Below are 25,229 nucleotides of genomic sequence, written 5' to 3'. Positions count from 1 at the left end.
CGAGTCCGGTCTGCTCCCAAGAGGGAAAGGACCGTGCCAGCATCCCAGGCACGGAGAGCAGAGGCAGACCGCTAAGGAAAGGTACTTTTTTTGCTTTGAAAAATCAGACCAAGAAATTAACCTATTTGGATACCAAACTGTATCTAAAGTAACATCTCAACTCTCTCCCACTCCCCAAAATAAAATAACATTAATAGAAACATAGAAATTTTAAGGAACTATATGCCAAAACAGTGACAAGGGCTCCCTCTGGTGGCCAGATGGGTGATTTCCACCTCCAACCCGTTTTTTCTACTTCACTCTTTACTTTCTAGAATGTGCATTACCACCTTTAAAATCAAAAAGCAAACACAACAAACTTCCAAAAGTTAATCAACTATTTAGAAGCTAAGGTGATCTAATAATCAAACACTCTAAAATTCAACAGAATAAACCTTCTCGAACCACCCTCTCCTCTAATTCTAGCTGTGGAAGGAGTCCACCCATAAAGTGTGTCCGTACTTTCACACAAGTATTCCAAGGCGGGGGGGATTTACTGATTTTCACACTAGGTAACATTGAACTGTTCCAGTCTCAGAAACTCATCAAAAAGAGAATTTAGTCTATTAAAATGTTCACATCTCTGAGGTAAAAATGCATGCTAAATACAACAGCCAACATATTTCTGGAGAAAATCGGTCCATGTGTATCTCCCGTTACAGAAATCCATTTTCTAGTGTCCATCAGGCTCCATCTGACTCCACTGGTCTCGGGTGTGTTTGGTCTCACCCCTCTCTGGGCACACGGGGGCCCCCAGACCTAGCAGCCTTCAGGCACTTGACAGGTCTCATCAGGGGTCCAGACCTTGGGGACCTTCTTTGTGCTCACTGAGCCTGGGCCGCTTGAGCTCCGGGGGGCCGCCCTGAAGGTCTCCAGGCATCTCTAAAATGTGAACACACACGGGGTGGACAAGAGAGTGAAGACGTCTTTAAGTTAAGAGCTGACGTTTACAAACTAAATTTCACGCGCAGACAAGGGACTGAACTGCCTGGCCAGGCCCTCTATGGATCTAAGGGGAAGATCTACCCCAGTGGTTCTCGACCCGGAGCGACTGTGCCTTCCGAGGGACAGCGGGCAGTGTCTGATGACATGTTAGAGCATCACAAGTGGGGGCAGGGGATTGGCACCGGCCACCCAGGGGCGCTGCTAATCATCCTGCATCCACAGCGCAGCCCCGGAACAAGGGACGGCCTGCCCAGATGCCAACACTGCCGAGGCTGAGAACCGGCCCGGCTCTACACCGTCGCCCAAATCCACCGTCTGCCTGGCAGGGAGCAGCCTGGCGGGAGCGTGGGCTCCCGGGTGAGAATACACACGCCATCAGTGGGTTTAAACGACGGGCCTGGTGAGATGCATCCTTGCTTCCTCAGAACTGCCTTCAAGTTAGGTGGTGTTCATTTCCAAAAGAGATGGCATTCTATCTTTAATTGTACTAAACCAGTAACAGTATCACTTACCTGATTGAATTTCTTCTGTGGAAGGGCTGGAAATTACGCTGGTTGGTATAGAATTCAGTGGAGTATCTGTCTTTAAGGGTATTAAGTTTATTCTCCTGGATTAAAAAAAGAAGTAAAAGGCCATTAGTATCATAGGAATGGTTTGCATACAATACCAAATGTCAAAGGAAACACGTAAAACTTTCAGCTCATATCATGCAAGGCATTGAATATAATGTCAATTTGCCCCCTTTCTTAGTAACTAAGGATCATGTCTTAAGTTAAACCATCACATAAATAAGAGTCAGCTTAAACCTTAACCAGTCATCTAAGTTTCAAAATCCGTGTTTTGTGAACTACCAATGACATGCTAAACACTCTGCTAGATGTTTCCTACATAAGCCTATCAGACATGGCTTCCAGTGTGGAAAGCTCCAAAATATAGATGGTTCTTCTTTAAAATCCACAGTCTTAATTCTCAACAACTATTTTTTTTTTTCAAATTATAACTGCAAGAAGCTCGCAAGAAATTAAGAGGGGAAAGACTTTAATACCAAAAATGTTTCAAAGAGCACTTTCCCACTCCCTTCCCCCACCTAAAAACGAATTTAAAAAACATCGCTAGGGACTTCTGTGGTAGCACAGTGGTTAAGAATCCGCCTGCCAATGCAGTCGGCACAGGTACAATTCCCTGGTCCGGGAAGATCCCACATGCCGTGGAGCAACTAAGCCCGTGCGCCACAGCTACTGAGCCTGCGCTGTAGAGCCCACGAGCCACAGCTGCTGAGCCCGCGTGCCACAGCTACTGAAGCCCACGGGCCTAGAGCCCGTGCTGCGCAACAAGAGAAGCCACCGCAGCGAGAAGCCCGTGCACCGCAACAACGAGCTGCCCCCGCTCGCCGCAACTAGAGAGAAGCCTGCGCCCAGCAACGAAGACCCAACGCGGCCGAAAATAAATGAATTAATTTTAAAAAACCACATTGCTAGTCTGTAGAAAGAGACACAGAAAGAGCCCAGCATCACACCTAAACCACATTATGGACCCGCCAATGAAGTCGCGTGAACGTGGCAGAGCGTGTGGGAGGTGTGCCGTGCGCCCCTCATCCCCCCACCCCCGCGCCGCCCCTTCCCCAGGCCGCCCCCCAGTGTCGGGCGGTGGGCCGGGGAGAAGGCCGTGTGCAGGATCAGAGGTTGTCCAGGGAAGGAAGCCTGGAGGGCAGCTGCTGCCTGACGACAGCGGCCACGCTGGGCGGTTCTGTCCGCTCCGCAGTGCCAGCCGCGCGCTCGGGCACGTTCACCAGCCAGACGGGAGTGAACAGGGGAGAAAACAAGGGCAGCGCCACCTGGAGGCCATTCAGACCCGAGGTGCGGCTCACCATGAGCCAGTCGGCTGGACGCGCCAAAACCGCCTTGAGGAGATGCTCCTCTGCCTTCCTACCTATTGTAAGTGCCGGCTACCGTCTGGGCAGGAGGACACGGGTAAAGAACGGGGACACACTTCCTGTCCTGGGGCGCCTGTGCTCTAACTAGGGAAACAGAAGCATAAATCAAACGCCTGCTAGCGGATGTGACGTGCTGTGACACAGAGAAGGGCTGGAGGGACATCCAAATGGGTCTTCTGGGAGGGCTCCAATGTCACCCAGGGGAGCAGGTGTCCGGGGGCGTCCCCAGAGGGTGAAGGCACAGAGGCCTCCAAGGGCGGAGCGTGCCCTGGGCACCTGACGTTCAGGCACGCGGGACGAAGGAGAGGGAGGGTGCGGCGTCACCGCGCTGGATGGCAGGCCGCCACAGAGCCAACGGCGGCCCGGGCGCAGAGCCGGGACCTCACCCGACGGGGAGGAAACGGAACCAGCAGAGGTCTGTGAGCAAGCAAGCGGCACGCTCGGCTCGGGCGCCAGGAAACCTCTCGCTGGCAGCTGTGCGGGATTTCACCTATCAGGGGGCCTTTCGGCTTATCCTGTCCTTCGACAAGGCAAGGCGGTGTGTGTGTCTCCAGCACAGCTCTCACCGGGACGCCGACTTGCTCCAGGCCTGCAGCGTGTTCAGAGTGACCCTCCGGGATGGGTGGCCTTTCGCATCCTGACTGCCGGCCTGCGGGGTCTTCTCCTCCGAGGGCCCTGCCAGGAAGCCTCTGGCACCAGGAGCGGTCCCAGGGGTGTCCTTGGCCGCCGCGGGGGCCGGAGACGGCCTCGCCTGAGGGGGCGCTGCACAGGGGCTGCTGGGGTCCCGGGCTCTGCTGCCGGGGGCTCCCTCTCCCGGCCTGGGTCCTGGCGACGACCCGGGGTGTGACTGACTCTTGGCTTTCTTCGCTGTATCGGGAGTTCTCACACACAGAACTGGCTTCTCTTTCAAGCGAATCCCAAGCTCATCCTTCTCGAACGTCACGAAGGAGCAGTAGCCATCCGTGGAAGAGATGGCCAAGAAGGCCCCGTCGCTGGACCTGCGCTCCCGAAACGGAAGAGAAAGCGAGAAGCTTTACCAAAGTCTACTGGTTAGGAAGTGGAAGTTCCGGCAAACTCACAAGCTTTGTCTGGAGGCCAAGCCGTCAAGGGAAAAACACGACTGAGAAAGGACCCTCACGCCTTTCCCCCCCCCCAACCCACCCCTGCTCCATCATCAAATTCACCGGAATAAAGGTGAGATGACCTTTTTTTTTTTTTTTTTTTTCCTCTTTTTCCCCTCCAAGATAAAAAGAAGATGAAAAGAAGATGAAAAGAAGATAAAGAGTGATAAAGAGCAAGAACTAGGATGGTGGGTGGCCAGGCCCGGCCTGGGCCCGAGCACACAGTGGAGACAGAACTGGGAGCCCAGGGGTGCCGAGAGCCCCAGGCAGAAAGGCGAGGGCAAAGGGGCCCCTCAGGACGGGCACAGTTCTGGGGCCCCGCCTGGTCTGCGCAGCAGGGGCCCGCGTGTGTGCGCTTCCTCCCGGAGGGCCTGGCGAGTCCCCGCAACACCAGGGACCCTGGGCCTCCCCTTGGTTTATGGGAATTAGATGAACCACACGGAGTCTGCAGGGCGTCAACACCCACTGCCGTCACAACAGGAAGCAGTATTTTAGCAAGTTAGAAACAGCTTTCCTTTTGATGTTGATTCCTTGAAAAAAACTGGTAAATAAGGGCCAGAAAAGCCAACTGTAGGATGAAAGGCTCCCCGACCCGAGGGGCAACTCCAGGGGAATGTACGCTGTCCCCCACATCCACTCACCAGGAAATATCACTCAGGGTGTGGTAATGTATGTTAGACACGTAACCAAACGGGAACAGCTGCTGGGTGTCGTACAAAAGCAGAGAGTCTTCGGAAGCCACAGCAAACACCAAGCGGTAGGGCAGGCTCACCAGCTCCACCCCTGGCTCTGGGGACGGGCGAAATCAGGAACAGAGAAAGTCAAACAAGCAAAAGCAAAGTTCCCAAAGAAAACAAATCTCTCCCAAAAGCCCTCTCCCCAGGGACGTAAGTGATGTAATTTTACTAAATGCTTTACGGAAGTTCCGTTTTTTGTATTATTTTATATAGGAATATAAGAGTCGAGGAGAACCACGCAGGAACCAATGAGGACACTGTGTTATGATTCAACACCCATGGGCACCTGCGGTTCAAAAAGAAGAGAAGAAGAAGTCGTGTGAATGAGGCAAGTCACCCTGAGGGGTCACTGCCTGATAAGGAAAACTCAGGGTCACGTAGCAGCATTTCGTGAAGTGATGTTTTAATGCTGTCAAGTTAATCACAGTCATTCACATAAAGGATCAGAAACTTAACAACAGCTTCCGCGTCTGGCCATGGAGTAACAGAGACCTGACTGACCCTTCACCTGAAACAATTAAGATACCACGCAAAATACTGAAACAGTTTTTTTTTTAAGACACTGTCCATTAGGCCATGAAGGACAGCAATCCCTCAGAGACAGGAAGCGAGAAAGGTGAGCCCTACGATCACCTCCGCTTACTGCCTGGAGTTTCCAGGCCCAGCAAAGGTAGAGGGAACCCAGGCGGCGCCTGGCAGACGCCCTGAGCTGGGAGGCCAGGAGGCCAAGGCAACTGGAGTGCGTGGGTGGAAGAGCAGAGACAGAGCTACGGGGGCCTCGAGGCTTCAGCTGAGTGCTGACCAGCGCACGCACGTGAGAAAACTGGCCAGGGCCACAGTGAGAAGCACGGGAAAGAAAGAGCCGTCCCTAAGGAAACCATAAGCAAAATGAAAAGACTATCTACAGGATGGGAGAAAATATTTGTAAATGATGTGACCAACAAGGGCTTAATTTCCAAAATATATAAACAGCTCATAACAACTCAACAACAAAAAAACAACCAGCCCTATCCAAAAATGGGCAGAAGACCTAACAGACACTTCTCCAGAGAAGACATACAGATGGCCAATAGGCACATGAAAAGATGCTCAACATCACTAATTATTAGAGAAATGCAAATCAACACTACAATGAGGTATCACCTCACAACAGTCAGAATGGCCATCATTAAAAAGTTTACAAATAGCAAATGCTGGGGAGGGTGTGGAGAAAAGGGAACCCTCCCACTCTGTTGGTGGGAATGTAAGCTGGTGCAGCCACTATGGAGAACAGTATGGAGGTTCCTCAAAAAACTAAAAATAGAACTACCATACGACCCAGCAATCCCACGCCTGGGCATATATCTGGACAAAACTATAATTCAACAAGATGCACGCACCCCTATGTTCATAGCAGCACTATTCACAACAGCCAAGACATGGAAACAATCTACATGTCCACTAACAGATGAATGGATAAAGAAGATGTGCCATACGCACACACACACACACACACACACACACACGCACAGACACACACACACGCACAGACACACACATACACAGACACACACGCGCACACACAGTGGAATACTACTCAACCATAAAAAAGAACAAAATAATGCCTTTTGCAGCAACATGGATGCAACTAGAGATGATCATACTAAGTGAAGTCAGAAAGAGAAAGACAAATACCATCTGATATCACTTATATGTGGAATCTAAAATATGACACAAATGAACCTATCAGTGAAACAGATACAGAATCACGGACATAGAGAACAGACTGGTGGTTGCCAAGGGGGAGGGGGTCGGGGAGGGATGGAGTGGGAGGCTGGAGGTAGCAGATGTAAGCTTTTATAGATAGAACGGATAAACACCAAGGTCCCACGTATGGCACAGAGAACTATGTTCAATATCCTATGATAAACCATAACAGAAAAGAATATTTTAAAAAAGAATGTACATATGTATAACTGAATCACTTTGCTGTACAGCAGTAATTAACGTGACATTGTAAATCAACTATACTTCAATAAAATTAATTAGTCAATTAATTTTTTTTAAAAAAGAGCCACCCCTGAAGCTCACACAGGCTAGAAGCAGCACATGTTCCCACCAGCCAGAGTGGAAAACCGCCCACGTCGTGGCATCAATTAGAGCATCCAGGCGGTTCTGCCTCGGTAGTGATGAGATTAGCCCTAGACTAAATGCCCCTGTGATCCCACCTGACAAAGCCTAACAGCAAGACCCCGAAGATGCAAAGTGTTTCCAAGCAACCTCACTGCATCCCAGAATAGAGCTCAAGGATATTTATAAGGATGAAAATATATCCGGCATCCACTAAGGTAAAATCCACAATGTCTAATAAAAAATTATCGGATGGACTTCCCTGGTGGCGCAGTGCTTAGGAATCCGCCTGCCAATGCAGGAGACACGGGTTCGATCCCTGTTCCGGGAAGATCCCACATGCCGTGGAGCAACTAAGCCCGTGCGCCACAGCTACTGAGCCTGCGCTCTAGAGCCCACGAGCCACAACTACTGAAGCCCACACGCCTAGATCCCGTGCTCCGCAAAAAGAGAAGCCACCTCAATGAGAAGCCCACGCACAGCAACGAACAGTAGCCCCCCGCCCCGACGCAACTAGAGAAAGCCCGCGCACAGCAACGAAGACCCAATGCAGCCAAAAGTAAATTAATTAATTTTTAAAAATTATCAGGCGGGCTTCCCTGGTGGCGCAGTGGTTGAGAATCCGCTTGCCGATGCAGGGGACACAGGTTCGTGCCCCGGCCCGGGAGGATCCCACATGCCGCGGAGCGGCTGGGCCCGTGAGCCATGGCCGCTGAGCCTGTGCGTCCGGAGCCTGTGCCCCGCAACGGGAGAGGCCACAACAGTGAGAGGCCCGTGTACCACAAAAAAAAAAAAAAAAAAAAAAAAAAAAAATTATCAGGCATTCCAAGAAGCAGAAAAATATGACCCATAATGAGGAGGAAAAAAATCAATCAAAACCAATCCTTTGTACACAAAGCCATTAAAAGAGTTATTGTAACAAGCATATTCCACGTGTCCAAGAAGCAAGAGGGAAGGTGTAAAGCAGCGATACGTGAGGAAAACCCAAGTTGAACTCTAGAGATGAAGACTGCACCGTCACAGATAGAAAATACACTGGATGGCACCAAGGGCAGGTGACACGGAAGAAGAGGAGTGAACTCAAAACAAGCTGTAGAAACTATCCACAGAGGGGAAAGAAACAAGTAAACAGCGCATCAGTAAGCCACGGGTAACTGCAAACAGCCTAATACATGTGTAGCGGGAGCCCCTGAAGAAGAGGAGAGAGAGGGGGGATGACAGAAAAAGTATCTGAAGAAATAACTGGCGAAGTTCTCCAAATTGGATGAAAACTATAAACTCGTAAATCTAAGAAGTTCAATGAACCCCAATCACAAGAAACGTAAAGAAAACGGCAGCAGGCACAGCGTAATCAGATTGCTGAAAGCCACTGATAAAGAGAAAAATCTTAAAAGCAGCCAGTGGTGGGAAAACAGTTAAACAAAAATCCAATTCATATAATTTTTCCATCATTTTCACTGCATAGGAAATCAATCATAAATGACATTCAACCTGCTTCAGTAGAGAAACAGAGCTAGTATTTTTAGTCCTTTAAAGTTGCTCGCAGCAAAGAAAGTGTATTCTAGACAACGCAAAATCTGACACGTATTTTGATAACATCAGTCTTTGCTCTCAAGACTGACCAAACTGAACCAACCCACATACTCACCTCCCCCCCACCCACCCTGGTGACCTGCCTCAGAGAACGTGACACGCCGCTGTGGCTCTAAGGTACCTGCTTCCACCACTGGCCTCAGCTCAAAGTAGACGGGGCAGCAGCGGACAGCGAGTGTCGCCTTCCCAGGGCACGGAAGATGGGCGATAGGCCTGCAAGATGAATCGCGGTTTTGCAAAAAGGCACCGTCACTCAACAAAAGCGAAAAGAAAGGGTAAACATTTCAAATATTTCTTCAATTGCATACCTTTTAAGATTTTTCCTGGAGAAAACATAAGTTGTATTTGTTACGTTTTCACCGGATTCCACACATCCAGCTGGGGAAGCAGTAGAGGAAGGCAAGGCCATGTGTTATTAAACTGTTCATCAGCAAAGACGCAAGAGCATCAGTTCTGGTTTGTAAAAGATTTTCCCCAGAACATTATTACCTGCACAGTTTTTGTGACTGAGGACAAATGCAAACACCCTGTCCCTGCCTGGGCTCAGCCCTTTACTCCAGTTCTACCCACCTGTCACCTCCCCAAGGGGCTCAGCTGCCCCAGAGCCCCTTCCAGGCCTGGGTGGGAAGAACATAAAGCAGAGAGCCCTGACCGCAGCAGACCTTTGCCTGGGAATCCAGCCAGTTCCTGCTAGTGAAGTGCTATGATCAGACCCCCGGCTCTTTGTCCCCTGGATTCTGACCTCAGCTGCCACCCAAAACCTTAGACTCAGGCCTTTTCCCATCAGCCTGATGGAGCCCAAAGGCTGCCAGGAGACCGGCCCTCTGCTGACATCTCCAGGCCCTGCAGAAGCTGCCTTTGCCCTGGGGAGCAGCCCACATCTGAGAGCCCTTCTACACTCACCTCAGGCTGTACTCAAAACCAGGTCAGATCCTGTTGGAGAATGACCGTCACACACAGTTGCTCTTGGGAACATCTCCCTGTTTTACGTTAACATTTCCTGACACACAGACACATATATAATCTTCCATGTGACCATTTCATACCCGCTGGGGAGGGCAGCAGACACAGCCAGTAGTCTTTCTACTCTCTTGCCATCTCACCCCATCCTTCCATCCCCAAGTAATCCATTTTCACAAACCATCAGGTCATTCTGTATTTCCTCCATGCTTACATAATTGTTCCAACCAGTTATAACTCAATCGCTTGTATATTCATATGGTGGGTTTTTAAAATCTATTTTACAAAATGGGATATTATTTATACTTTTGCTCATTTTGCTTTTCTCAGTCAATTACTCATGACAGTTAACCTGCGTGACACTAACGCGCCCTTTCTTCAGTAGCTACCTACTATGCACTGGTCTGAAAACACCATAATTTACTCAGCCATTCTCTGTTAACGAGTGTTGTTTTGTTTTTGTTTTTTTACAACTAAGAGCCATGCTTGGACTTCCCTGGTGGCGCAGTGGTTAGGAATCCGCCTGCCGATGCAGGGGACATGGGTTTGAGCCCTGGTCCGGGAAGATCCCACATGCCGCGGAGCAACTAAGCCCGTGTGCCACAACTACTGAGCCTGCGCTCTAGAGCCCGCGAGCCGGGGCTGCTGAGCCCATGCGCCACAACTGCTGAAGCCTGCACACCTAGAGCCCGTGCTCCGCAACAGGAGAGGCCACCGCAGTGAGTCCTGCGCACCACAGCGAAGAGTAGCCCCTGCTCGCCACAGCTAGAGAAAGCCCGTGTGCAGCAACGAAGACCCAACACAGCCAAAACTAAATACATAAAATAATTAATTTTTTTAAAAAGAACATGTCATAAAAAAAAAAAGCCATGCTTGCAATAAACATCCTTGGACATACACTCTTATGTACTGTTTTCATTTCTTAAGGAAGTGAATGTCAGACAAGGGGCGGATTGGCTAAAGAGTCCATGCATTAGGGCTTCCCTGGTGGCTCAGTGGTTGAGAATCCGCCTGCCGATGCAGGGAACACGGGTTCGTGCCCCGGTCCGGGAAGATCCCACATGCCGCAGAGCAGCTGGGCCTGTGAGCCATGGCCGCTGAGCCTGTGCGTCCGGAGCCTGTGCTCTGCAACGGGAGAGGCCACAATAGTGAGAGGCCCGCTTATCACAAAAAAAAAAAAAAAAAAAAAAAAAAAAAAAGAGTCCATGCATTAAACGGTTACCAGACCCAAAAGGCTCTAACAATCCACACTCTCTCCAGCAACAGCCATACACATGCCCATCAGCGACAGATATTTTCACTTTTTTCCAGCCTGAAATGAATAAAGGGATACCTACTGATGTCACATTAACTTGCGTTGCCTTGACTGTCGGGTTTCCGAACACCTCCCTGTGTGTGCCGATTTTGCACATAGATTTGCTCTTCTATGAGCCGCCTTTTTGTACCTTTCTCTCGTTTTTCTCTTTTTGGTTTTTCTCCTTTTGTCTTTTTGTTCTTCTTGCCAATTTGGAAGAGCCATCGTATATGATATCTGTTAGCGCTCTCTCTTCTGTACCATAACCATTATTTTCCAGTCCCATCATACGACTACTGATTTTGCTTCCTGCGTCTTTTGCCATACAAAAGCTCTACATTCAAATACAGCAAAGTAGGTCTATTATTATTTTTTTATTGTTTTGTTTTGTTTTGTTTTGTTTTTGTGGTATGCGGGCCTCACTGTTGTGGCCTCTCCCGTTGCGGAGCACAGGCTCCGGACGCGCAGGCTCAGCGGCCACGGCTCACGGGCCCAGCCGCTCCGCGGCACGTGGGATCCTCCCGGACCGGGGCACGAGCCCGTGTCCCCTGCATCGGCAGGCGGACTCTCAACCACTGCGCCACCAGGGAAGCCCTAAGCTATATGTTTATTCCTATACCAATACCGTACTGATTTGATAACAATAGCACGACAGAACCTCTGACATTTAGACAGGCAAATGCCTGCTCAAGTGTTATTCTTATCTTTCATACTTTTTTACTATTCTTTGCATTTACTCTCCTAAACAAATCCGAGACGTCGTCCCATTAAAAAACCAAAAAACCGAAACAAACCAACAACAAAAAAACCCTTAAATGGGATCCTAATTGGAAATCAATTATCATGTTAATTTTTAGGACACAAAACCTCTCTATTTGTTCAGAACTTGCTTTATAACCATCAGTAAGACCTTCTAGTCGTCTTCATAAAGGCTCTATTCCTTATTATTAAATATTTTCCTCTGCATTTCCATGTCTTCTGGGTTTTGCCCTGTTACGAATGGAACAATTATCCTTTTCACATTTCTAAGTACTTATTCTACTGTAGCGGATACAGATTTTATGTATTTTATAATATCTAGCCACCTTATCAAATTCTTTTTTTTATTCTGAGAGTATGTTTTAAATCTCTTGGATTTTCTAGAAACGCAATGCTATCACAAAGTTTTATCTCTTCCAGTCTCTGTAATTTCGTTTCCTGCGTTTATTAACGCCACCAAGAATAAGAATGGCGGCAGCAGACTCCCATCTGGGACCCGATTTTAAAGGAAAACATGTTTGGAGCTGCCACTTAGGAGGGGACCTGCTACTGAGTTTCGTCAACAACTTTCAACATACTTAAGCAACTACTTGTTCTTGGTCCTGGGAGCCCCCGGGGCCAATGTCATTCCACGTGTCCCCCAAGGTCCTTTTACAGCCTAACCCACACGTGTGCGTATGATTCACACACTCTTGGGGTCTCCTCTGCCCAGCCTGGCTGGGACGCTTAGTGGCAGACCTGACCTGTGCCCTCCCGTTTGGCCCAGTCCTGGGTCATGTCAGCGTATCGTACACAGGATAGTATCTGAGCCAATGGAGAGCAGGGGACGGTCTCCTCTGAGGCCATGTTGGCAATAGCACTGCCCTGGCTGATCCTGCTGGACTCAACGTCTCACCCTCCTGCTGACAATGACCCTGACGTGTCCTTGCTGATTCTGCTGACCTGTCAGACTTGACCACTACAACTCCCACAAGTTATTCCAACCAGACTTGTCTGTGCCTAGACCCTGTCACGACAGGCTGCTTCAGTATTGAGAATAAAAATGATAAAGGCACTTTATCATTATTTTAGAACGATGACCTCCATATACATGTCTAGGGAAAAGGCATTCATTAAAATTTTTTTAAAGTTGAATTTGCCTAAGGGAGTATGTTTATCACTCTGGTCTAGTGGCTCCCAAACTTGTCTGTACATTAAAATCAAATTCCAAAACCCAGAGCACACACTCCAAACCAATTAAAACACAATCTCTGGGAGTGGGACCCAGGTCCCAGCACTTTGTGAAGCTCCCTGGAGGTTTCAATGTGTGGACAAGCTGAGGACCACTGCTTTCATCAGAATTCCCTGAGCTGCAAAGAGCATCACAAAATCAGGAGCACAGACACCACCACTGCTGCTCTCATGCCCTTAAATCAAAAGCCTTGTTAGACACACCTGGTGTGAGGAGCAAAGATCCATCAGGAGTGAAACTAAGTCTACGAAAGAATGATTTCATGCTGTCGTCATGGAACATCCGGTAACTTCTCGCCTGCGGCACACAGAGTCTAAACGTTATTCCAAACCTTCGCATTCACAATAAAGGCTTACCAATTCCTATTTTTTTCTTTACATGTTGTCATTTCTTACTGACATAATAATAAGTGAAACTGAAATAAATTACATATCAAATAATCACGCAAGTCTGCAAGGGCCATCACTCATGAACTGATCACCCATTTTTGGTAAGGAAAGCTCTGTGTGTGTGTGTGTGTGTGTGTGTGTGTGTGTGTGTGTGTGTGTGTGTGTGTGTGTGTGTGTCTCTACGCGTTTGGGTGGTTCTATAATTATTATACAAATAACCCCCTGTAAGAGCACACACCACACTGTGAACAGCGGTTTGTCTGGGGAATGAGACCAGGAAAAGGCAGGAAAGTGACCAGGGGCCCTTTGCTTGGTAGCTGTGTGTTTATATTTAGAATCTCCAACCGAATGAACGCTTTTTAAAAAGAAAATAGTAATCCTCTCATCTTTTCAAACAACGTTTCCTGAGCAGCTGTGTGGAACAGTTTTTGCTGCCATGTGCGGACACCTTATGAACACTGAGCATTTAATCCTCCACCAGGCGTGACCCTGACTACACAGGTGCCCCCCGGCGCCGGGCGGCTCACACGGCTGCTCTGCCTTAACGCGTTGCCCCGGGACTGGCCTCGCAGCGCATCTCTGCTTGGGTTTTGGTTGTCGTCGCCCGTCTGTTTTGAATTTTATTGGAGTGCAGTTGATTTACAATGCTGCGTTAACTTCTGCTGCACAGCAGAGCGACTCGGTTATACATGTATGCATTCTTTGCCATATTCTTTTCCCTTCTGGCTTATCACAAGACGTTGAATACAGTTCCCTGTGCTACACAGTAGGACCTTGTTGTTTATCTGTTACTATTTGTTATAGTAACCGACCTGCTCCCTTTCACCTACCAGGATTAGAGTGCTGTCTTCAGTTACCAGTTCTTTCGAAACCCCAAACCCTCTCCATTCCTGAGCACCAGCCCGATGGCCAGAGCCCCCCTCCACCTGCCCAGAAGGTGTGTCGCCGCGGCTGGACGCACCTGCCCTCCTGTTGCCTACTGCTGGGATCTTCCTAGCCAGTGGCTCCTGACCCTCACTGCACCTCAGACCGCGGGGGCCCTGCCTGCCTCAAGCCAAGTGAACCACAGCTCTGGGGGTCGGGCCCAGGCACCCATATTTTTACATGTTTCCCAGGTGACTCCGTAGTTCAGCCAGGGTTGGAAACACTGTCCTCCACCATCACCTCTCCCCTGGCCCCCGGACGTCCCCACCTCCGTACAGGCCAGCCCAGACCACCGCACTGAGACTTGGTGGTCTAAGAGGAAGTCAAATCGCAGTTCAGGTGTCGGGTCCTGGAAACCAGGGGTTTAGCTACGAGCGATGGAGGAGCTCGCAACTTCCTAAGTCCCAACTACAGTACGGCTAAGACAGAATGTCAAAACATTTTGTACCTCTCCTTCAGCCCCTACGCCAGAGAGCATCTTTGAGACATTAAAAGCCACACGTTTCTTCTGTATGCTGTACACCCTCAGGATCCTAAATAAAGAAGAAAAGTCTGATTTATCTCTTCTAGTAAACGAATTATGTTTCACAGAGAAACAATCTATTACCAGAACTGAAGACTGCTTCAACAACTTTTGGCCTGCAAAACCACTGACCAATGACTTTCACACTTAACTGAATGACAGAGGCAAATATTAACAACCAAAAGGATATCACTAAGTGGGGAAATACGTCATAATTTCATTCTTTATTGAATGTTTCAACTTGTCAATGGACATAAACTTGTAAGCCTGGTCTTATTTTTCAGGTCTTGGGCATCTGGCTCAGTGGCCACCTGTATGACTGCAGTGAAATTTATTTTGTGTGGAACGGTCTCGCCCTCAGGGATTTGCAAGAGTAAGGAAAACAGCAGCAAGTAAATTGGTTGTTGGTAATTCATATTATTCCCTGAGCGAATCAAATTGTTTCACTCCTGACTGCCTGAATAAAACACATATATACCAGGGGACCTCCCTGGTGGTCCAGTGGTTAGGACTCTGTGCTTACCACTGCAGGGGGCACAGGTTCGATCCCTGGTCAGGGAACTAAGATCCCACATGCCACTCGGCATGGCCACACAAAAAACCAAAAAACAATAAAAACCACGTATACCAGAAAATTAATGACATTTGGAATGTTACAGGGGATTCTATGAAAAATAAACACTTCCTTAGTGCTTTCATTCCAGGGCCATTTGAAATTCAGTTTGTTATAGTTAAAAGTAGTTGGAAAAATATGATAAAGGACTATTATGACTGGTGAGTGATATGCTTGGCACCTCTGGGTTGTTTTTTTTTTTTTTTAATTTTTCGTTCCAGGAACACAATTAAATTATTGTGTTTAGGGCTTCCCTGGTGGTGCAGAGGACACGGGTTCAAGCCCTGGTCCGGGAAGATCCCACATGCCGCGGAGCAACTAAGCCCGTGCGCCACAACTACTGAGCCGGTGCTCTAGAGCCCATGACCCACAACTACTGAACCCGCGTGCCACAGCTACTGAAGCCCGCGCGCCTAGAGCCCGTGCCCCGCGACAAGAGAAGTCATCGCAATGAGAAGCCCGCGCACCGCAACAAAGAGTAGCCCCCATAGCCGCAGCCAGAGAAAGCCCAAGCGCAACAACAGATACCCAACGCAGCCAAAAATAAAATTAATTAATTAAAAAAATATATATTGTGTTTAAATGCACCAGTAAACACAGCAACAAGACCTCCTTTCAGAGAAGACAAAATATCTTACTTTCATATTAATTTAAATGGAGTTGTTAAAAATCACTATAGCAGTAAACTCTAATCAAAAATATGAAATAACTGGGCTTCCCTGGTGGCGCAGTGGTTGAGAGTCCGCCTGCGGATGCGGGGGACGCGGGTTCGTGCCCTGGTCCGGGAGGATCCCGCGTGCCGCGGAGCGGCTGAGCCCGTGAGCCATGGCCGCTGAGCCTGTGCGTCTGGAGCCTGTGCTCCGCAGCGGGAGAGGCCGCAGCAGTGAGAGGCCCGCATACCGCAAAAAAAAAAAAAAAAAAAAAAAAAAAAAATATGAAATAACTATCCAACCCTACCACTAGTTATCTCGTTACTTAAGTCATATTTACAAAAGACTTTTTCTTTAAAAGTTGCCCAAGTTTAAATTTAATTCAAAGCTATTTCTGCATTCACTCACCCACTCAATAAAGATTTATTAAGTACTAACTTCGTGTAAGGCTCTTGTCCTAATTAGTTGCCAATTTCTTATTATGCTGTAAGAATAGCAGTGAAAGAAAATGTTTTATATGAAACCAAGAGTGAAAGAATCAAAGCCAGACTGTGGTTTACACTTGTTAGGCTGTAATAAAAATACCTCTGAAGAAAATTTCAAGCAGACAGGGATGAAAGCAACTCGCCAAATACTACCTTACCTGTCACAGCTCAGGGTAGCGACATATTGGCCCAAAGGGTCCCAGGTTACTCCTTGGACATAACTTTTATGTTCATTAAAAATTGAGATCTTTTGTCCTACGAATAGAGCACACAACACACACATTACCAAAACCCACTAATGCACAAACGGTATAAACTACAATTTAAGGATTGCTCCTTTATGCCATTCCATAATTCAGCAGTTGGTAACTGAGATTCTACCAAACTCCACATCAGGCTCTGGGGACCAAAGATGACTTCACGTGGGCCCTCCTCCCAGGGAGCTCACAGCTCATGGTGGGGACAGACCACCACCAGCATGCGCACTGTGACACGACGCAGAGGAAGAGGGCAGCTAAGAAAGCAGGGGGGGAGGTCGAGAAGGAGTGAGCTCAGGATTCGGTTCTCCAGCTCAGACAGGATACAGGGGGCCGATGAGGAGAGAAGAAGGAATTCTGAGCAAATCCACGGGGTGAAAGCCAGTTTAGGCCTCTGGAGCAGTGACAAGCAGCCGAGACTGCTGGTGTGTGCAGGACCCTCACGTGCAAGGAAACGGCTCTGGGGGCTCACGGTGGGGCTCAGAGCGTCGCCGAGCTGGGAAGTGACCTGCCTTCTAAAGATGAAACCGAGGGCTGAAGAGAGCACAGAGAAGTGTCACTAGTTAGCAGGTGACAGCAGACCAGGTGAGAGATGAGGGCCTGGACCAGAGCATTGTGACTAGGGATGGGAAAAGGGCTTTGGGGGAAACATTTAGAAGATAAAACCAGTAGCACACAGAGATTACCCGGATAAAAAGAGGAGGGAGTTAGGAAGCCTTGGCCTGTCTTAAAAAAACAAAACCCAGGGAATTCCCTGGCAGTCCAGTGGTTAAGACGCCGCACTTCTACTGCAAGGGGAGTGTTCAATCCCCGGTTGGGGAACTAAAATCCTACATGCTGCATGGTGAGGCCAAAAAAACAAAACAAAACAAAACAAAACAAAACCCCAAACCTTCTTCTCTGGGGAGCGGTCTACACCCCGACTCTCGCTCTCCCGACCACTCGCTGATCAAGTGGGCGTTCTCTTTAAAGGGCCACCTTGAAGATTATGACTCAGACTTTGGAGGAACTAAGGTGATGGGGAGGAGAAGGAATCACAGTCTGTGAACCTCCATCAATAAAAATGTACTGACTTTAAACAATTTTGCCCACATTACACGTTAAGAAAAAAAAATGACGGAGGCCTAGGACATGGTCTTGATTTCCATGCTCCTCAAAACCGCTCCTCCCCCCCACCCCCTGCTACCTGCTGTGTTGTCCTGGGAGAGTTTTCCACATGCCATCCAAAGACATCTTTTTAAAACATAAGTAGGGGACTTCCCTGGTGGCCCAGTGGGTAAGACTCCGAGCTCCCAAGGCAGGGGGCCCAGGTTCGATCCCTGGTCGGGGAACTAGATCCCACATGCACGCCACAACTAAGACCTGGCGCAGCCAAAATAAATACATACATAAATAAATATTTTTAAAAAAAATAAGTAAAATCACATTAGTCTACTGCTTAAAACCGTTCAGTAGCATGTGGTCACACTTTGGTTACAATCTGAGACCCGACCCCTGTGGCCTGGACCCGCCACCCTCCAGCCTCAGGTCCTCCCTCCCTCCTGCTCCTGCCTTCCGTCAATTTCCTGTTCCTTGGACACAAGCAGCAGCTCCGGCCCCCGGGCCTCTGCACCTGCTGTTCCCATGACATAATGCACATGGCTTGCTCTCCGGCTTCATTCCAGTCTCTGTTCAAACTCCACAGGCTCAGAGAAGCCTTCCCAGATCACCCTATCACTCCCAGACCCCTTCAGAGCGCTATCACTTCCTGGCATCATACGTTTGTGTATTCGTCTGACACCCCACTAGGATGTAGCCATCGTATTCACGCACCCTCCAGCACCTGCAAGGTGCCCAGCGTGCGCTGGCAGTGTTCAAGATCATTACAACTGGCTTCAGGGGGTGCTGATGGAGTGTCAACGGACACGGAACTTATCTAACACGTGGCCAGATTTGGGAAAAAGAAGACCGTGGCACTGGTCCTCCACGTTGCCGAGTGTCTGGGATTGATGAGAAAGAGCCTGACAGAAATGAGGCAAGACAGGGGACGCTTCAGCTGGACCGCACAGAACTAAGAACAGAGGCCTCTACAGCGTGGATGAAAACCGGGCTGACGCAGTGCTGAGACCACAGGGGATGCCAATGCCGCTGCCTGACTCCCGACCTGGGCACTTGGGCTGCAGGAGAATCCGAAGATAAAGAAGAAGAAGAGGTTTGGGAGAAGACATCGAGCTTGAGTACAGGACTGCAGGAGGTAAAAGTGGCCAGGCGTCAGGCAGCCACCACTGGCTTTTGGCATTTCACTGCTATTTTCATACTACGGTAACTTCTCACATGTTTATCGTCCCCTCAACTAGTCAACAGGCTCTTTCAAAGCAGTGAGGTGTCCTTGGCTTTCCTTGACGTCCCGAAATGGAAACCTGATCCCACCTACCCCAACAGCGAGCATGCAATGCCTCACAGATTATGACTTGCTAACTTCCCGAGATCCTACGTTCCAGGACGGCAGGGATCAGCCATGCCCCGCCCCGCCCCGCCGGCCCCGTCATGTCTGCACCCCCAGCCGTGTGGGATCTACCTTGCTTTGGCACCAGCGGCTCATGACACCACTGCTAAGCCTCACACATTCTGACTGGGCCCTTAAAAATGCAGTGGATTGGGCTTTCCTGGTGTCGCAGTGGTTGAGAGTCTGCCTGCCGATGCAGGAGACACGGGTTCGTGCCCCGGTCCGGGAAGATCCCACAGGCCACGGAGCAACTAAGCCCGTGAGCCGTGGCCACTGAGCCTGCGCGTCCGGAGCCTGTGCTCCGCAATGGGAGAGGCCACAACAGTGAGAGGCCCGCGTACCGCAAAAAAAATAAAAATAAAAAATAAAAATGCAGTGGACCCATGGCATATGGGGCTAATCCCTAACCTGTCGCGCCAAACACCTATTTCAGTTCACTAAAAAGACTCTTCTGAAGCCTTTAAAGGTTTGGCTTTTTACACACTTAGAATAGTCCTTCCCCCGATAATAACAAAAACATATCAGCTACCTTTACTGACATCCCATATGATGGCCGTGTTATCCACAGAGGCAGAAGCCATTAAATTCCCATCGGTTGCCCAGCAAATATCATACACATCTTCTAAGTGGCCCCTAGAATCCAAAGAGGAGAAAAAGCAATTCTTGTCTCAAGGAGAGAAAAAAACCGTCAAAAATTTAAAAGCAAACTCAGGGACCATACATTACAGTGCGACTTTAGGAATTTCCACTAGAGCTATATTAGCTATAGCTATAAAGTACTACCTTCAAGGATATTTGTATCTTTAAAATTGATTCACGTTTACTAAGGAAAATTTTATAAGACAAACTAAGAAAATCCATTTTAATCATATTTTTATCTTTTAAACTATGCCCGTATTACTGTCTTGCATACGTAAAAGTTTCGAGCGAGATATAAAATTCAGAATGCGTATCAGCTTAATGCATTCAGGTCGTAAAGATAAACCCCTCCCAGGTCCCTCCCGAGGTTACCTCAGGGTTTTTACGACAGTCCAGTTCTCCTTGTTCAGCTGAGCCTCGTCCTCGTCCTGAAAAGCAATCTGTTCTGGTTCCTTGTTATCATTCACCTTCCACAGCAGAATGACAGCATCTGCGGAGCGAGTCAGTTAAAGACAAGCCACGCTTTACAAAGCATGGCTCCTTCACTTCTGGATTTTTAGGGTATTAAATAATATCTACGTTGTTCAATAGACACCATGGCCACAAGGATTTACTTCTGAGAATTCGGGCAGGAAAAGCAAGTTTGCCTTCCGAACAAAAACTCCAAAATCAAACTCATACCAGATCGGAGCTATACAAGGTCACCTTAAGCAGAAGTGTCCCCAGGCCAGCAAAACACTACTGCAAACTGACTGACTACATTAAAAAACCACAGGCATGACCTGTAAGTGGCCGGACAGGGAAACAACAGAGGCACCAACGCAAGGGTTGGCAAATCATTCCTAGCTGTGTAACCCGCGGCCAGTCACCTCCCATCTTGGTGCCTCGGTCTCCTCACCCGTAAAATGAGGAGGATAACAGTGCCTAGCTCATCAGCTATCACGAGGATTAAATGAGGCAAATGCATAAAGCACTTACCACACGATGCCCGGCACACGGTAAGCCCGTACATGTGTCAGCTGTTTAACACCAAGGACGTGTCAGATACCTTAGCGTGATGTCATCAATTGTCTGAGTCCTCTAGCTCCCCACATAACCTCCTGACCAAGACGTGGCTTCCCTCCGAGGAATGCCCGAAGGAGGAGAGTGAAGGAGCCGGTGGTGTGGACACACACGTGAATCCGGGAGCCTGGCTGAGATGAGACTGGCCCTGACGGCCCGGCACTCTCCACGTGCTGACTGACTGACGGCAGGTTTCCGGGCCCTCGAGGCCAAAGGACCTGGGCTGCCCTGTGCGGCCCCACAGAGGACGGCCCCGCCGGCCTCCTCACTGCCCCGGGCCGCTGCCACCCCCCACCCCTCCCTCGACCGAAACAGCGGACAGCAGGGCACTGAACTCAACCAGGCTTCTTTTCCTCCTCCTTCAAACAACATCTGAGATTTCTTCTTTCTTTTTATTCTGACTTCTAGACTATCTTAGTTTTAGAGCATGATAAAAAGATTTACTTCTTTAAAATAAAAAAAGATTTACTTCTTCTGCATCATTCTATGCCATTTAAGCACAAGCAGAAAGGGAATTTCCTGGCGGTCCAGGGGTTAGGACTCCGCGCTTCCACTGCAGGGAGCACGGGTTCCATCCCCGGTCGGGGGACTAAGATCCTGCATGCCGCGTGGCACAGGCAAAAAATAAATAAATAAATAGTAATAAGCACAAGCAGAAAATATGAATCGATTTACTCCCACCAAAGAAACATAATTTAGAGGGCTGTCTGGACTATACTCCCTAAGCCAATTCATTCGTTAATTACACAGAGACATGGAACGGACTGTGATCACTTACAGATGCTAAACTGACAGCCAAACAAGGCCTGGCCGGTTGCCTTGGGACTTAGAACGGTAAGCACCTACCACCTACTTGTCTCCAATCAGCCCAGTGGGAGCAAGTGGGAAAGGGGCCGTTTCCAAACAGGTCTTCTCAGTTTAACCTTTCCATCCTCCACCCCTTCACACTCCCCACATTATTTTACTAAACTATCTAAATGACAGCTTGAGAGGGTCAAGCGACCTCTAAAATAACCAAGTGTGTCTAGCTCAAATCTCACTCTTCAATATGAGACACATGGGTATCTGGTTTCTGAAGAATCTTGAAATACAATACTCACCATCCCCTCCTGATGCTAAAATTTCCCCATTTGGAGAAAAACGCACGACATTGACAGCTTTGGTATGGCGAGCAAGATTGGACAAAAATTCAACAATGGCCTTTCCATCTGGTCCTTTTTCTACCTTCCAGATCTGCTGATACGAACACATTCATTCAGAGGAAAGCATAGCAAGCACGCACCATACTGTACCGACGAAAACACCACTACGCTGATTTTCAGAAAGAACGTTTAGGCTTTTCTTTTGAAATGTAAGAGGAAGGAACTCCTATATCTGAAACATAAACCTACAGTCCCATTGCCTCCCACCTCTTTCTAGTGCAAACTGTTTCCCAGGAGGATACTGGCTCAGGGTTCTACAGCAATGGGCATCCAGTGCCATCACTCTAGGTAACAGGACCCCAGGAAGAAAGGTGCTCTCCTTTGCTTTCGTTGTTGACTCAAGGCCCTGAGAATTTAGCCCTCTGGGCTAGATAACTAACTAGTGTGTGTCTGTTGACACTCATTATAAATAGAAGAGTGGCGAATGCTGCTTCAGTAGTGCTTCCCTGGGCCTTTCTGCCTCGGCCCCATTTACCCTGACCGCGGTGTCCACCCCCGCGGAGGCCAGCCTGTGGATCCTCCCGGCGGCTCCGTGCTGGAAGTCCAGGCTGTACACTGGCTCCTTGTTATGCCAGGCGATCTCACAAGTGATGACTTTCATCCTCCTGAGTCTTCAAGGGGCAGAATACCGTTCCTCGGGGACCGTTCTTTCTCCAAAGACAGAGGAAAGGTGAAAATCGTCGGTAATGAGGTGAATATTATAGCAGGAACGATGTACTGAGCGTTTAGTAGGACCCAGAAACTCTGCTAACCATTAAAAACGCACGCTGCGTTGGGAGAGGATGTTACCGTTGACCTCTGACGTTAACACCTAGCAAGTTTCACCTAAAATGGTTCGCTGAGTCCTGGCTGTTCAGTTTATTCTCCTGCTACCTCCGGAAAAGCAAAATGGGACACCCGGGCAGAGCAAATCAAGGCACCGGATCGGGCCTGGCTGGGCGCCCGCCCCCGCTTAGGGGACGCTCGCTGCCGGGCGAGCCCGGAGAGCCGGGGGAGGGCCGCGTGGGGAGTGGGCCGTGTTCGAGGGGGCTAGCCGGGGGAAGGGGCCGGGGCTGCGGGGGAGGGGGCTCCCTGGGGGGAGGAGGCCGCCAGGGGGAGGGGCTTGCCCGGGGAACGGACCGAGGCCGGAGGCGAGAAGGCAGTTCCCTTCCCGCCGCTCGAGACGGGACGCTGGGCCCGGACCTGGCTGGGAGGAGGCCGCTCGGGGCCTGGGCGGGGATAGGCCGCGCGGCCGCGCGCTTCCCGGGAGCTACCCTGGGTCCTCGCGGCCGGCCCTCAGCGAGAGCCTCTCGCCCCGCAGGTCCGGCCGGGAAACCGCGGGGACGCGGAAGCCAGCGCGGGGAAGCCTTACCTACAGGGACGCGGTCAGTCCCCGGGGCCGCCAGCTCCCGCCGCCGCGCGCGCAGCTTCCCGCGCGCTGCAGGCCCCGCCTGCGCGTGGGCGGGACTCCCGAGACTCTCCGCCTCCTCGTGGGCGGGACTCCCAGGAGGCCCCGCCCCTCCGCTGAGTATGGTCCAGCGCCGCGAGTCCCGCGAATCTGGGCTCGCTCCCGCGGGTTTATTAATTCCCTGCGGACAGATGCACAGGTGGAAGAAAGGGGGAGTCCATCGATTCGTTCGTTCAATCACTTATTCCCTTGTTAATTCATTCTTTTAGCAAACATTTACTGAGCATCTGCTATATGCGGAACCCTGTGCCGGCCCTGGATACACAGTGGAGAGCGAAGCTGACTCAGACTTACCCTCAAGAGAATTTACAGTCCGGTAAAAGGAAAAGAAGAGCCGTCCTGTAGGACAGGTGGTGGGGAGGCTGTAATTCTTGAGACCCGCCCAAGACTACCAAGTGTTTCACTGGTGCAGCGAATATTTGACAGCTGTAACCTGTATCAGGCCCCCGTTTTGGTCACTGGTGTTTCAAACATAAATAAACCACAGAAACGGTGTTCGGGCTTCCTGTCATGTACACAAATAACTATAATTTAAAAATAAACTGAAAAGGAGTGTGAAAGGAACAATGTGCTCTTTACAGTTCTGAGTACGAGGTTATTTTGAATTTGAAGGCTCAAAGGAAGTTTGAAGAGAAGGAGGCATTTAAAGTGGGCTTCAAGTGATAGAGTTTCGGATGAGCAGCTCTGGGAAATGAGAATTGAAGGTACAGAAACTCACCGTTGACAATAGAGGCACAAAGGAGGAGCAATGGGTCCTGGCAATGAATGGGAAAGGATGGATTGGTCAATGATCCAGAAGCCTTTGGACGTGAATAAGCAGGTCATATGCACATAAGTTTCAAAGGCAGTTTCAATTCTCCTTCTAAATTAACTGGAATCCTGGTTGCATACATTACTCTGGGAGCTTCCCTGAGATGAGATTGGCCCGGATAAATGGACAATCTCCTTGTGCTGACTAACAGCAGGTTTCTGGGCCTTCAAGGCCAAGGGGCTTTGTAAAATGAGTGCTACCCTGTGCAACCTTGCAGAAGACAGCTTGCCAGCCTCCCTAGGTGACTCTCCCATTCCTCCTCACCTTTCCCTCCTCTCTCTCTCTGGATATCTTGGCCCTGAATTCAACCAGGTCTCTTCCTCCTTTTGCAAACAAAAACTGAGATTTGGGGGTTTTTTATATATTTTTAAGATATATATTGGCTCTAGATCGCTTTGGAGAATTCAAAACTATGTGATTGTTCAGTACCTGGGTTGCTTAGATTATACCTCAATTAACAGATGTGGTTACAGACACTTTTTAAGAACAGAATTTAACTTTTTTTTTTTTTTTTTTGCGGTGCGCGGGGCTCTCACCGTTGTGGCCTCTCCTGCTGCAGACGGAGCACAGGCTCAGGATGCGCAGGCTCAGCGGCCACGGCTCACGGGCCCAGCCGCTCCGCGGCATGTGGGATCCTTCCGCACCTGGGCACGAACCCGTGTCCCCTGCATCGGCAGGCAGACTCTCAACCACTGCGCCACCAGGGAAGCCCCAGAATTTAACATTTTAAAGTGAGGTTGTAAATCAGAAGGCAGAAATAGATGCAGCAGGCCTTTTGAAATGGGATAATTTTCCAAATGTGACATTTTATCTGTGAGTTTCCCAGAAGGCCAGGAAAAAAAATCCCTTGTGATGCATACATAGCCTTAATTGATCAAAGGCAGGTTCATCTGAGGAGCCAATTCTTCCTGTCTTTTTTGTTGTTGTTGTTAATTTTATTTATTTATTTATTTATTTATGGCTGTGTTGGGTCTTCGTTTCTGTGCGAGAGCTTTGTCTAGTTGTGGCGAGCGGGGGCCAC

At 49.2% G+C, this 25,229-nt stretch overlaps 1 protein-coding gene and 1 non-coding gene across 4 annotated transcripts; one reads left to right on the top strand and one right to left on the bottom strand.

The window, feature by feature from the left end:
* Nucleotides 1-359: 359 nt before the first annotated feature.
* CHAF1B (chromatin assembly factor 1 subunit B) lies at nt 360-23,398 on the bottom strand. Of its 3 annotated transcripts, none has more exons than XM_067035069.1 (14): nt 23,302-23,398; nt 22,426-22,597; nt 21,849-21,981; nt 20,059-20,176; nt 19,577-19,680; nt 16,464-16,560; nt 14,483-14,567; nt 12,925-13,018; nt 8,786-8,855; nt 8,599-8,690; nt 4,680-4,827; nt 3,484-3,915; nt 1,497-1,591; nt 360-921 (listed from the first exon to the last, which is right to left on the bottom strand). In XM_067035069.1, exons 2-14 carry the CDS (start codon nt 22,549-22,551, stop codon nt 830-832), a joined length of 1,686 nt encoding a protein of 561 aa, XP_066891170.1. In that variant the 5' UTR covers nt 22,552-22,597; nt 23,302-23,398; the 3' UTR covers nt 360-829. The 3 variants fall into 3 exon arrangements, with proteins under 3 accessions (XP_066891170.1, XP_058920044.1, XP_066891171.1); XM_059064061.2 differs by having other exon boundaries at nt 22,426-22,601; nt 23,302-23,369; XM_067035070.1 differs by lacking the exons at nt 21,849-21,981; nt 22,426-22,597; nt 23,302-23,398 and adding an exon at nt 20,665-21,796.
* Nucleotides 15,045-15,118, top strand: TRNAV-UAC (transfer RNA valine (anticodon UAC)). Its single transcript has one exon. It is a non-coding gene; the product is annotated as a tRNA-Val (tRNA).
* Nucleotides 23,399-25,229: the final 1,831 nt, after the last annotated feature.

Source organism: Kogia breviceps, chromosome 5 (genome assembly GCF_026419965.1).
Source record: "Kogia breviceps isolate mKogBre1 chromosome 5, mKogBre1 haplotype 1, whole genome shotgun sequence".
NCBI lineage: Eukaryota > Metazoa > Chordata > Mammalia > Artiodactyla > Physeteridae > Kogia > Kogia breviceps.
Note: the sequence above shows the minus strand (reverse complement) of the source record. Positions and strands in the feature narration are given on the sequence as shown.